Below are 13,826 nucleotides of genomic sequence, written 5' to 3'. Positions count from 1 at the left end.
ATCTCACGATATGCACATTTACAGTTGGGTGTATTAAAACAATTGTAATTGAACGGTAGTACACATTTAAGACGATAACTGAATTCAATTTATACACATCTTTTGACATTCTGCTCCACAGATTCAAACACACCCAAGTACTGTACTGCATGTTTAAAAGCATTTTGTATCAGATATTAAGTTGCCGATAATAGCTGATTATCAGTAACAATTATAACCTTTAGATACATTTTTGTTTACATGCAATTGGCTTAAATATTACCGTTTATGAAAATGAATGAGCATAACTTAATGCTGGTTATTTATACATCCCAAATTTAGTTACTGAGATACTGCACCTCTCACGCCAAACGAGGTGGATCGGGTGACCTAAGCAATGCAGAAAGTCCACAGCTGGATCAATATTTGAATGTAAGGCCTTTTTTTTATTTTCTGTAAACATTTAAGATACATATTTGCAAAACTATTTCCAAGTCCAAACTCCACTGCATCCCCGGGAGAATAAAGAGTTCTAACAGAAGTAATCATGAAATGCATCATCTGTTGTTGTTTTTTTTCCCCCAGTTTTTGTGGGTGAATATTTAAAACCATGATGAAGAAAAAGAATCATGAAATCTGAGCAGTCATGTTGTCAATAATTCCACAAGAGAAATCAAACCGCAACCCGACACACTGTATTTGAAAAAAAAAAAAAAAAAAAAAAATGTAACCAACATGTCTTTGGACTTTCACCCAATTACATTTCCAATTCCATCTCTTTGTTCTCCTCTCAGGGTGTGTCTTTCCAGAGGCACACAGAAACGAGTGCGGCATTCCAGGATGAGAACAGGAACACACTGGTCAGAGTCCCACTGAAATCCGTCCCCTTCATTTCCTGGTTCATTCAACGGCTCCACCTGTGCGCTAATCGTCTTCCTCGTCTGAGTCCACCCTCCGCCTGTTGAACTGAGAAAAAGAAAATTTTCATAAGAATCGGGACATGCTATTCATATAAACCAGAACCTACTTGTGACCTATGACATACTAACATACTTTGACTGTTGTCTTTTTCTCTGTTTGCTTGCTGACTTTTTCTAGGATCTCGATCAAGCCTGAATCTGAAATCTGGCAAAAAAAGACAAAATAACCTTGTTAGTAATACAATGGTTATAGCATTGTTCAGAAAAATTATTCATTCTAGAGACAGACCAGACAAAGAAAATAATATATTACAGTGTTGAATAAGGTGTAATGCGATGGCCTTCATCCTGGCCCCGCCTGTGTGGAGTTTGCATGTTCTCCCCGTGCCTGCGTGGGTTTTCTCCGGGCATTCCAGTTTCCTCCCACATCCCAAAAACATGCAACATTAATTGGACACTCTAAATTGCCCCTAGGTGTGATTGTGAGTGCGGCTGTTGTTTGTCTCTATGTGCCCTGCGACTGGCTGGCAACCAGTTCAGGGTGAACCCTGTCTACTGCCCGTTGACAGCTGGGATGGGCTCCAGCACTCCCGTCACCCTTGTGAGGATAAGCGGCTAAGAAAATGGATGGATGGATGTTTGATAAGTTCGGTATAGAAACTCAGGGCGGTGAGGAAAAAAGTAATATAATCAGATTGATCTTTATTTGTCAACAATGTCAAAAACAAGGAACTTGTCTATGGTAGTTGCCCTAGTACAACAACAGACATCCATTTTGACACAATAATAATAATAATTATATATATATATATATATATATATATATTGATAAAGTTGAAGTCACAAGTTTCTTTAAATTTATTTTGTATCACTGTAAGTAAGTTTCTTTTTGGCTTGTCCCTTTCGGGGTCGCCACAGCGTGTCATCTCAGATGAACGCACATATGTTTGGCACAATTTTTACGCCGGGAGTGGAGGCCCCCAGTGGGATACGAACGCACAACCCCTGGTTTTCCAAACCAGTGCTCTAACCACTGAGCTACGGGGCATCACTGTCACTTATCACAAATCAGACTAAAAACCTCTATTGTTCTTAGAGAATTGTGTATTATTTTCTTTGAGATCAAAAGTTTACATACATAAAAGTACTATGTGGCAGCACGGTGGCCAACCGTTTAGGCCGTTGGCCTCACAATTCTGAGGGCCGGGGTTTAAATCCCGGCCCCACCTCTGTGGAGTTTCCATGTTTTCCCCATGCCTGTGTGGATTTTCTCTGGGCATTCCAGTTTCCTCCCACATCCCAAAAAACATGCATTCAATGGAGACTCTAAATTCCCCATAGGTGTGACTGTGAATGCAACAGCTGTCCGTCTCTATGTGCCCTGCGATTAGCTGCCGACCAGTTGAGGGTTGTGCTCCGCCTGCTGCCCGATGATTCGCTCGAGTACATATTTTTCAAGCATCACCTCACTTGCATACCTTTCCTGCTAAGGATCCATACTGAGCCATTTGAATAAGATAATTCTCAACCATTTTGGCCTTCTCTGGCTTCACCAAAGCAAGACTGTTCACTGTAAGGAGGGGGAAAAAAACAGTCTTCAGTGAGCAATACAAACAAATCAGTGTATCATCAGTTATGAAACAATATATGAAATGTTTTATTTATAGTAGCGTGCCAAAAGGTAGTACACTAAAGGTGACATGGCTGATTCTGCTTGAACAGTGTCAATAAGCGTATTGATTTTAAACTGTTAAAAATTGAAATTATTTTATTAAAAGGTATTAGGGCTTGTTTAAAGGGCCACATTCTCCAGGTTTGGAAAAATATCACTGTAATTGTACTTTTAATAGAAGGGGTTAAAAAGCAGAAAAAAATCACTTATCGGAGGAAAAAACAAATTTCAGATTTTATCTTAATGCTCTGTTGTTGCTGAACATTTCTTCAAATACATAATGACAAGCCTCTCTGTATTGTTGCCGCAATATGTCATCTTAAATTTAAGGGACAATTTTCGATTCTAGCAAGGACTTACATCTGGCACGAGCAGATTGGTCTAGAACTTGGGACAATATGGAGTTCTTCATTTCCTCCCTGTGAACAAAACACTACATTAGTTTACCAAGCAAGCAACAATAACAGTTTGAAATTCAAACGTTTCAGAAACATTTCTTTCATAACAGCAGCTATCAAATGCAAATTATATTGCGGAGGTATTTTAGGGGTACTCCAAAAACCATAATCCACTTGGACTACCTGCACTTTATTTAGGTATCAAACCACAACTGTCAAGTAAAAAATGTTATTTTTATTACTCAATTAATATATGTGAGGCCTGGAGTGGAAAAACAGTCACAGCTAGCGTCATGATCAAATTTAGATTTGCACGGACATGTTGACATTCGCCACAGTGCGCGAGTGTCTGCTTCACAGTTCTGGGGTCGGGTCCTAACCCTAAACCCATGTGTTCCCCGTGCCTGCGTGAGTTAACGCAAAATAGGTTGAACAAGGTTGCTGGTGTAAATGAGTAATCTAGTCATAACTCTCTCCATGGCAACGCTGCTGTAACTTTCACTCATTGAAAAATGTTTCTCTGCTTGCATCAAGCCTGGTCGATACCATCCCCCAAAATCCATAAACTCCACGAGATTAGTAGGTTCGTCAGCTCCGTACAGCACTGTTAAATTCCCATTCGTACAAAACTCGATGGCTGCACTACCATTAAACTTTGATATTAAGGTGGGGGCCACAAAATATAATTACGGCCTGCGGACCAACAGTTTGAGACCCTTGCCTTAGTACATTACATCCATTAGTTATTATCTCCATTGAAAGGCAACTGAGATCACTTCACCTTTGTTTGGCCTCCTCCCCTTGCTGATTCTTTGAGGAATCCTGAAGCAAAAAATTATCACAACCACAGTTATTATTTTTACATTCATCTTACAAAGCAAAAATACAGTCAATTATTAATTTGAACAAAATATTGAATTAATCGCCAAAAATTGACATGGCGAGAAACGATTTTGGGCAAGTTTGCATTTAGGAAATTTTGGACACAGACTGTTCCATATCTAAAGTCGAATAATAGCTTTAGTTGCGATTTATTCGTTAGGACGTGAACCGATCACAATTGGCTGTAAAACATCATGTGTGGGAGTCAACCAGTGGTTTGTGCATTACACGTTTATACAAAGACAAAACATCTAACGAAAGATTAGTAGGGCTCAATTCCACGTTATAAACTTGCATGTTTAATCAAACCGTTTATCCACGATCTAGCAGTGAGACTACTAAAAAAAAAAATCTCAGAATGAGAGGGGTGTGCACTGTCATGGAGACGACAGGCTAGCTAGCTAGCTAAAGATTTACCAAGTACTATCATATCGAAAACTTTGCATTGTAAACTTCACGTACATTAGGCGTGACTTTAACATTTTAAAATACATATTGCCGACGGGGCAGCTCATTTAGTAACATCTCGATGAGCTCAGCATCTCTTTATTTAGGTCGGTGAGTGCTAGCGAACATGCTTTCAACGACACTCCTTTGTCTTTACCCCATGCTTTGCTTGGAGTTCTGCCATTCTTTGCCGTCGAATTGCTTCCAACTCGTCGTCTGCCATGATTTTTGATAGCGTGGTCTGAAATTATGAAGAATTGTTAAATAGTAAGCTAAACTCGCATTGCGGGGCAAGGCCCTTGGCTAACTCAGGGAAGAGTAATCAACGCCGTGCAAATCGATCAACTGCAGGCTAAAGCTATCGAACACAGAGCTTGGATCGTTTGTTATCGTTTAGGACAAAAAAGATTGTGGAGAAAGAGAATAATTGAATTAGTAATCACTAAGTTAAAAAAATATCTGAGTGGAGAGCAAAAAACAACAACAAAAAAATAATGAATCCATACAGAATGCTTGAAATTAAGAGACTGCGTATGTTAATGATGAAGTGATGACCTGTATCTAAATATGGAAATAGAAAACTTAGAGAGGTGAGAAGATCAATAAGCTATCTTGATATTCAATAACGTAGGCAGTGATGAAAAAAAATAACTTGTTGTTTATGCTGTGAGGGTGGAGAAGTTATGGAACATGATAAAAAAATATTATCATGGCAAAGAATTCAAAATGTGAAATATGTAAAATGTGATAATGAATATGTAAAAATGTGAAATGTGTATTGAAATGATATCATTCCAATGTGTACTTGGGAAAAGTAAAAATATGAACTAGGGAGCATTTTAAAGATAGGTATCATAAACACATTGGAGGGCTGGCAAAGTTTAACAGGAATTTTGAAAAAGTAAGCAAAAATTTATATTTGATCTATATTTATTTTTTTTATTTCAAATAGTCTCGATTGTATACCAAAGCACTAGTCATTGCAGATCATTGGGTGGCAGCAATGCACAATTACAGTAGTTTGTTTGACGATTACCACAATGACAGCATTGGGTTTATATTTTTCTTTAACATATTTTATGGTGTTTATGGGTGGGGGGGGGGGGGGGTTGCATTGTGTGTGCGTGCGTGTGTGTTTGAGAATGACATTTTAAAGTTGAATAGAGCAGGACACATACATATTTTTTCTTTACTAGGAAATCTTACACGCTGAGAGGACTGTGAGTAGGTTTGTTGTCATCACACGGAGATGCAACCTTGGGTTGTTCTGCCACAACTCTCATCCTTTCTGTTCTCCTTCAACTTAAATTGCCTTTTTTTCTCAGTTTTCCGATCCTCACAGTACAGGCTCAGCTCTTATAAAAATGCTAAATATTATAAAGTTGAAGAGAGTACTCACTCGGGAAATTTGTCAATTCTGGTCTTGTTGGATTTCAGTGGAGCTTCAGTGGTTGGTTATCTCTTGTACTCTGCGTCTTTTACATGCCGTTAAAGCAACAGTCAGCGCACATGTGCAGATTCCTTTATTTGTCATGTGTAGGGTCTTTCACATTTCAAAAATTGGTATGTGTGCACTTTGCTTCAGTGTTTTAGTTCGCAAAGAGCCAAACTAGAAAATGTACCATATTTTCCGCACCATAAGGCGCACCTAAAAGCCTTTAACCTATTCATGGGCAGGGTGGCAATTTTTTTTGCCTTATTGAGATAAAAGTCTCCTAACAGGCAAGAATCCAGGAAATAACACTTCCTTTTTCGTTTAACGCATAAAACAAAGGGCAAAAAAGATGTAACCTCTCGCGGGACGGGTATGTTATTAGTTCTGTGAAGTGGTACATAATTTATTCTTATTCTAGAACGACACTTACGTATTAATAATACTGATGGCTTAACATTTTGGAGGCCCCGTAGCTCACTGGTTAGAGCATTGGTTTGGAAAACCAGGGGTTGTGGGTTCGTATCCCACTGGGGCCTCCGCTCCCTGAGACATGTTGCGTCAGGAACGGCATCCGGTGTAAAAATTGTGCCAAACAATTATGTGCGTTCATCTGAGATGACACGGTGTGGCGATCCCTAATGGGACAAGCCGAAAGATGGATGAGCATTTTGAAGACAAACTTGGTTGCATACTGACCATTTCACTCTTCTCTTGGAAAACATTCCATGTGTACCTGAGGCAGCCATGTTGGGTCAGGAAGGAAAGGGAAATAGCTCCGTGCTAACTTTGACCTATGAGTTATCCTCTCCTGATACCAAACTATGCCTTCACATTAAAACACTTAAATATGTTGATATACTGAAGCAAATAATGGGTGAAAATCCTGATGTCCCAAAAATGGGACGCTGCCCATGAATGGGTTAATTTTCTCAAATGCCGATGGTGCGCCTTATAATCCCGTGCGCTTTATATACGGGACGATATTGATCCTTTAGTGCAGCTCCATGTAATGGATACATAACGTAACCCCAGCCTCTACTGGAGCGTCTATTCTATGTGCCTTATAATGCGGTGCGCCTTATAATAAGGTGCGTCTGATATACAATTTTTTTTTAAAATAGGCATATTTTAATAGGATATTCTTTGGGGTTGCGCCTTATAATGCGTTGTGCCTTATAGTGCGGAAAATACGGTACTCCTTGTTACATACAGTACATTTATACATACATGAGTATTCATTTAATTCATATTCGAAAAGATACATTCAGCAGGGTTACAATGCATACTCAATGAAATGTATCAACATAGAGTTATTTAATTTCAAAGATTAATACCTCATTTCTTATGAAGAATACAAATATTTATGGCACTTTTTTGGGGGGGGAGTAGAATGGCCATCGCACTCGTGTCATTTAAATTGAGGATGGGATGAATATTTCCAAGAACCTGGCATGCCAATCGCTGAAGGTCACCACACACTTGACCTCTAGCTCCCTCTGTACGTGCTGTACGAGAAACGACTCAAGAGCAGCGGTACGTGGTACTTCTGGTCCGCGTCGCTTACGGTGAAAACAATCTGAAACAAAACGCGACGGTCGCCAACTGTGTTCAATACAATTTGTACGGTGAATATGAATTAACTTCATCAGATGTGCGACAAAGCCGTTCACGTCATTTGGAAGCAGCTCTCACCTCAGCATACGGGTAAAAGCACGTCTCCCCCATACTTTCCCAGTACTCAGCGGTTTCAAAGCGCAATTTGTACACACCGCAAAGAAATTGCTGTTGCGTGATGAGTCCTGGGAAGCGGCCATCAGCATTTGTGAGCCTGTAGAGACAGTATTTCAAAATAATCTCATATTTTATTCATGGATTTCACGAGTTAAACTTTGCTATGGACAAGAAAAGTGAAACATCACAAGTACAAACGTATTTTCCACACTATAAGGCGCACCGCATTATAAGGCGCACCTTAAGGGAATGGCCTATTTCAAAACTTTTTTCCATATATAAGGCACACCGGATTATAAAGTGCATAGAATAGACGCCACAGTAGAGGCTGGGGTTACGTTATGCATCCATTAGATGGAGCTGCGCTAAAGGCTCAATATTGATCCATATATAAAGCGCACCGGATTATAAGGCGCACTGTCGGCTTTTGAGAAAACTAAAGGCTTTCAGGTGCGCCTTATAGTGCGGAAAATACAGTAAATAAATTTCCGTCTATAGACATTATGATCTCTCAATTGGATGCGTACAGTTTATTTTATCGTCCGGCATGTGGCGCAATTGCAATGTGTGCCTTATTCCCATGATTACGAATGTACGTAAAAAAAAAAAAGATGTAAAAAATGTGGGTTTTTTTTATCCATTAAATGTGCAGTACCTCTCTACAACATCAAATACAGCTTCAGTCCTAAAAATAAAAGTTTTGTATTGATCTATATGAGCATCTGTGAAATAAATTAAACATTTTCCTTGAAAGTATAGTAGCTAGCAATATTAGTTTCTTTTATTTTCTTCCGATAAGCCGACTTGCTCCCACATTCCCCAAATAGGGAAATTGAAGACTCTAAATTGTCCATGGGCGTGAGCATGACTGCATTTTTGTCGATGTGGGCTCGCTGCGACCGGCTGGAGACTCGTCCAGGCGAGTTTTCCTCTGCCTCCAGATCGTCTACAACCCTGGTAAGCACACGAAATTGGATCGTGGATGTTTTACCCAGTGTTAATGCACAGCCATGTCTTGGTTGAGGGGTCGAGTCGATGTAGGCTGAGGGCTATCTTGGCCCCGGGGACACCGTTGGCAGTGTTCAGCACGTGTGTGGTCAGAGGGCTTGACATTACTCTTATCTACAAAACAATCACCTGATTAAATAGAGGACCAGATAGACGGACAGATACTAGTTCCAGATGTTTAATATATGCATAACATACATTCTACATGCACTTTTCAAAGAGTGTTTAAGAAGGATCCTTTTGTCAAGCAGACAACATCCTTACCGTATGTTTAGGCAAAATGTGGCTCTTGAGTCGCTGTAGCCTGTTTATACTCATACGCACTGATAAATCCAATCCAAACTTCTGTTTAAACAGCAAACTGGTTGTGCAAGTACGAAGCTCCTCCCCACGCTTCCTTGCAGCACTTTGTACTTTATGGTAATCTGTCAAAGTGGGCAGTTCTTCTGGAGTTTAAACGTGTGGAGATGAGGAATAAAAATGTGAGAGTATGATATGTGTGTGTAGTGAATGTACTGTACCGTATGTACTGTATATGATTAAGAAAAAGTGACGCATTTGACAATCAAAACCCCCCAAAAACACCTTTGACAGTGGTGATTATTTACTACATTCTTCCTGGGTGGAACTACAATGGTTAAAAGTTCTCATGTGTAGACATACTTACCACAAAACAGTTACAGTATTTTCTCTGGGTAGTTTCATGTGCATGGGCTATGCTATATGTATTATTTTTGATAATGTGTTAATCTGAAATAATGCTTTACTGAATAAAACTTTGTTTTTCATCTTGTTCTTTGAAGAAAATGTACACAGAGGGATGTTCGATCGATCGATCGATCGATCAATCAATATATATAAATATATATATAATAATTATTATTATTGTGTCAAAATGGATGTCTGTTGTTGTTCTAGGGCAACTACCATAGACAAGTTATTTGTTTTTGACACTGTTGACAAATGAAGATCAATCTGATTATATTACTTTTTTCCTCACCGACCTGAGTTTCTATACCGAACTTATCAAACATCCATCCATCCATCCATTTTCGTCACCGCTTACACCCTGAACTGGTCGCCAGCCAATCGCAGGGCACACTGAGACAAACAGCCGCACTCACAATCACACTTATGGGCAATTTAGAGTCTCCAATTAATGTTGCATGTTTTTGGGATGTGTGAGGAAACTGGAATGCCCGGAGAAAACCCACACAGGCACGGGGAGAACATGCAAACTCCAAACAGGTGGGTCCAGGATTGAACCGAGGACCTTAGAACTGTGAGGCCAACGCTTTTCTGGCTGAACCACCGTGCCGGGGCTGGAGCACTGCCGGGAGGGGCGTGCCTTGGTCACCGCTCTGGGCGGTGCCACCTCTAGCACTCGTCACAGCTGTTGCGCATTCGGCATGTTAATTAACCACATATTTATGTTGGCGTTTACGTCACGAGCATTTGCCAATTCGTTGAGTATGCTTTACCACATCCAGTGTTACTCCACCACTGTGCCATTATAGTCCAGTCACGCTTTTGTTATGCTCTTTAGTTGACTCATAGATATCGGACCTTGTTATGCATGTTATGTGGATCTTGCCTTCTTGGACTGTATTGTCGTGCACAACTTAGTTTATGATAAAGCCCGTTGAACATCATGCCTTTGCCTGCAAGTCCTGCATTTGGGTCCCTCCCTGCACTGCTGGCTTATGACAGCAAAAGTAACTAGTATTCGGCCTTTTTAATGCACAAGTCAACCATGAGAGTAAAGGTAAGAAAATGCATTTTTTTTTTACAAGTTTTAATTTCACGTTTTATATTTATATGGCAAAAAAGTGTTTCCATGAAAATGTTTACAGTAGTTATGCCTTTACTACTGCATTTTCATTGGTTAGTGAGTAAACCAAGGACTACCCGCAATTTAAAAAACAATGGTCGGAACAATATGCAATTAGATGACCGTTGCATATATGATCTGAAGAGTATACATAGTGCATAATACAGGATGTATGTATATCCATCCATCCATAAAACAAGATTGCTGCTACTGAATTGGAAAGTTGAAAGTCACCCTTGGCAGCCAATCACCGATTTCCCAATATTTATCTCTTGATATTTAATTCCTGCCGTCACTTGTCCCTCACCTAGGAAATAAAAACACACTCCCGTCCACTTGTGTAATCATTATGAAAATACCTTTACTAGTGACAATGAGTATTTTCCACTTGGTTCATCTCATGAATGGCAACAAAACATGGAACACCATGAAATTGATAACATTATTGTTTTTGTATACAGGTATATTTTTTGTACAAAATACTAAAGCAAAAGTGAAAACAGACAACGGAACACTTACATTTAAGTTTACAGTAATGCACAATATTACACACTGACCTGGGTCACAGCACTTTGACGCATCTCTGTGTCATACTCGTGGTGGAAGAGAGTTGCATCGTTTGTCTAAGTGTTCGAAAGTACTGAAATGACTTCAAAATGGCACACACGTACATACAGAATAACGGAATCGAACAGAATTTGAATGAGAGCCGTGAGATTTTACTCGTATTGTAAGGACTGATCAAACGCACGGCGTGTGAGTCGAGTGACAGATCATTTATTTCCATGTAAACAGTACATTTATACTGCATTCTGAAAATACTAAGGTTTACTGCGTATGAGGCGTACACATTGTTTTAACAGCATGTGCTTATTCAGTATACCTCATTCTGTTAAGTGGACTGTTAAAGTCTAAACTAAGGACCCTTTTGAACCTTTTTTTTTTTTTTTTACTGTCCTTGCTCAAGTAAAACCAACGAGGCAGCAGAAACATTCTTGTCCTTCGAGCAAAACATATGTAAATTGCCGCGTACAATCTCGTCTGACATTTTCAATTTCAGTCAGAAGAAGGCTTAAACGATTGTGATAAACAGAAATTAGTACCCGATTCTTTTATGTTCTCACCAGGGGACCCCAATTCCTCATTTGGATTAACACCGCAATACTGTATTTGGATTATTGCTGGAGCTTTTGTGTTCATGCAAATTTACTGGTACAGCACAATAGGAATGCATACAGACACAGGATTCTGCCTCCAGCTGTCCTTCACAACTACTCTGGAAATAATAAGATTTAACCCCTTCCTGCTCAGTCCACCCTAGGACATCTCATTTGCATGTATGAGTACTTGGTGTGTATTTTCATTGTTTCATTGTTTTTCCCCACTAAAATGCAGATACAGCTGCAGCAACCAGTCAAATGTACAGTGTTGTTTGATATGTGCACTCCCGGTGGAGCTTCGAATAAAGATATTGGCTTCATTATTTGCTGTTCTCTTCCACAACTTTTGTCGCTTCATTCTTGTCTTCTGCACTTTTTCTTCAAGCTTCATATTTCATCTTCAGGGTCCAAGCTGTGATTGTTCATCTGCCGCATCAAACAAAGAGAGACATTATGAAATTCCAAGGTCAGAGTGACTCAACATTCATCGCCAATTGATTCCACAGTGGTCTGGTGAGTCAACTTTCACGATTCCATGGTGGGCTGGAGAGTCAATGTTCATAACTTCAATTTCACGAGTCATGGTATATGCAGGCGGCGCGGTGGATCAGCTGGTAAAGCGTTGGCCTTACGGTTCAATCTCGGCCCCGCCTGTGTGGAGTTTCCATGTTCTCCCCGTGCCTGCGTGGGTTTTCTCCGCGGCACTTCGGTTTCCTCCCACATCCCGAAAACATGCAACATTAATTGGACACTCTAAATTGCCCCTAGGTGTGATCGTGCGTGCAGCTGTTTGTCCCTATGTGCCCTGTGATTGGCGGGCAACCAGTTCAGGGTGTACCCCGCCTCCTGCCCGTTGACAGCCGGGATAGGCTCCAGCGCTCCCCGCGACCCTTGTGACGATGAACGGCAAAGAAAATGGACGAATGGATGGATGGATGGTATATGCAACTTAACAAGCTTCCATCCATCCAACCATCTTTTTTTTTTACACACATCTCATCTTGTTATGATTTGTCAGGAGCTGGATTAAGTGCCAAAAGGGGACTGGTGGCTAATATATCACAGGGCACATACGCCTATGGAGACAGACAGACAACCATTCATATTCGCACAGACTGGTAACTGACCCCTCACTGTTGGGCAACACCATCAGTGACGACCTTAACAGGCGTTAAATCATCCAAATATTAGTGGTACCGGGTTATGGTAGCTGTCATCTGAAAGTGGCAATGAACAGCTTGAAGTCTCTTTATTATGAAGAGTACTTACTAATTAAAGCTTCCAAATTGGTGCTTTGTTGTGAAGGTGGGCTAATTCATCTGCCACCATAAAACACTCATATTTCAAGTTTGTGCTCGGAACTCAAAGAAAAAAAAACTGGCAACCTTTTAAGTCAGGTCTCATATTTCTAGATACCACCATTTTAGGAATACTGTATAACCAGCACAATCCATTTTCTTAGCCACTTATCCTCACGAGGGTCACGGGAGACGGGAGTGCTCGAGCCTATCCCAGCAATCTGTGAGGCCAACGTTTTATCAGCTGAGCCACCGTGCCGCCAATAAGTCAATTTGCTTTGTATAATACAAACAACATTGTCAGGGTATGAAATTATATCACCAAACAAATACATAATCAAATTAGAATGATTGTGTCCCACCAGAGTTCTTTTTCTTACCATGCGGTGGTCATCATTGGGCCCTCTTGGTACGGAGGTCTCCCCGTGGAGTCGATGTTGGGAGCTGGGTGGAGAGAGGGAAGAAAGGGAGTGCTCTGGACTGCTGGCGTACAGCGAGCAAGCCGGACTATCCTCCCTCAAAGGGGACCCTACAAGACATCAGCAAACACGTATAAACGAGAAAGAAGCAATAGTCTAAAATGAGATACTGTACTGAGATTTTGTATTTGTTGTATGTTGTTGCATCAAGAGATGGGCACAGTGTCAGACTGATGATTAAAGTAGGGAACAATTGTTATTTTTCCAAAAAGGTGTGAGGCATGGTGACTAGTGTTTATTCAAAATATTTTTTCAAAATAGAAATTGACGGCAGTACATGTTCATGTGAAGTGAGAAGCCAAATCAGTGATTACATGCACATGATTAATGCAAACCCTTGTCAAGTCTAACATATTATCTGATCAAGATGACATGTATATAGGTGTGTACAGTTGATAAAATCTTTATATACAGTAATGTATCAATAATGTATTATATAATTCAATCCATAAGAAAAAGGAAAAAGTCTAATAAAAAAATAAAAGTTGATCTTGTTTGCAATTGTAGCAGCTCATGTTGATAACAAATTCACAAATGTGAAAGTAGATGGTTTGAATTTCCTAAAATAGTGACCGCAAAGAAAATG

At 40.1% G+C, this 13,826-nt stretch overlaps 3 protein-coding genes, 1 long non-coding RNA gene and 1 other non-coding gene across 15 annotated transcripts in view; 2 read left to right on the top strand and 3 right to left on the bottom strand.

Moving 5' to 3' along the window:
• Positions 1-231: 231 nt before the first annotated feature.
• pdcd5 (programmed cell death 5) lies at positions 232-4,666 on the bottom strand. The gene is made up of 6 exons (XM_061813950.1): positions 4,456-4,666; positions 3,751-3,791; positions 2,932-2,990; positions 2,378-2,469; positions 1,033-1,104; positions 232-945 (listed from the first exon to the last, which is right to left on the bottom strand). The coding sequence occupies exons 1-6, from the start codon at positions 4,519-4,521 to the stop codon at positions 904-906; spliced, it is 372 nt and encodes a 123-aa protein (XP_061669934.1). The 5' UTR covers positions 4,522-4,666; the 3' UTR covers positions 232-903.
• A 1,530-nt stretch (positions 4,667-6,196) lies between these two features.
• Positions 6,197-6,269, top strand: trnas-gga (transfer RNA serine (anticodon GGA)). The gene has a single exon. It is a non-coding gene; the product is annotated as a tRNA-Ser (tRNA).
• Positions 6,270-7,113: 844 nt separating this feature from the next.
• Positions 7,114-8,858, bottom strand: uraha (urate (5-hydroxyiso-) hydrolase a). Its single transcript, XM_061814493.1, has 4 exons — positions 8,737-8,858; positions 8,456-8,586; positions 7,426-7,561; positions 7,114-7,309 (listed from the first exon to the last, which is right to left on the bottom strand). Exons 1-4 carry the CDS (start codon positions 8,788-8,790, stop codon positions 7,220-7,222), a joined length of 411 nt encoding a protein of 136 aa, XP_061670477.1. The 5' UTR covers positions 8,791-8,858; the 3' UTR covers positions 7,114-7,219.
• A 1,084-nt stretch (positions 8,859-9,942) lies between these two features.
• LOC133497907 (uncharacterized) lies at positions 9,943-13,263 on the top strand. Its single transcript, XR_009794142.1, has 3 exons — positions 9,943-10,237; positions 11,868-11,976; positions 13,127-13,263. It is a non-coding gene; the product is annotated as an uncharacterized LOC133497907 (long non-coding RNA).
• si:dkey-234i14.2 (RNA-binding Raly-like protein) overlaps positions 10,515-13,826 on the bottom strand; it is a 64,342-nt gene continuing 61,030 nt past the window's right edge. For all 11 annotated transcript variants that reach the window (XM_061814173.1, XM_061814170.1, XM_061814167.1 and 8 more), the window contains 2 exons: positions 13,142-13,290; positions 10,515-11,889 (listed from right to left, as the gene is read on the bottom strand). In XM_061814173.1, coding sequence (XP_061670157.1) covers positions 11,851-11,889; positions 13,142-13,290 — 188 coding nt within the window. In that variant the 3' untranslated portion in view covers positions 10,515-11,850. The remainder of the gene's footprint in view (positions 11,890-13,141; positions 13,291-13,826) is intronic.

This window comes from Syngnathoides biaculeatus, chromosome 3, assembly GCF_019802595.1.
Source record: "Syngnathoides biaculeatus isolate LvHL_M chromosome 3, ASM1980259v1, whole genome shotgun sequence".
NCBI lineage: Eukaryota > Metazoa > Chordata > Actinopteri > Syngnathiformes > Syngnathidae > Syngnathoides > Syngnathoides biaculeatus.
This window is presented reverse-complemented; position numbering and strand designations above follow the sequence as displayed.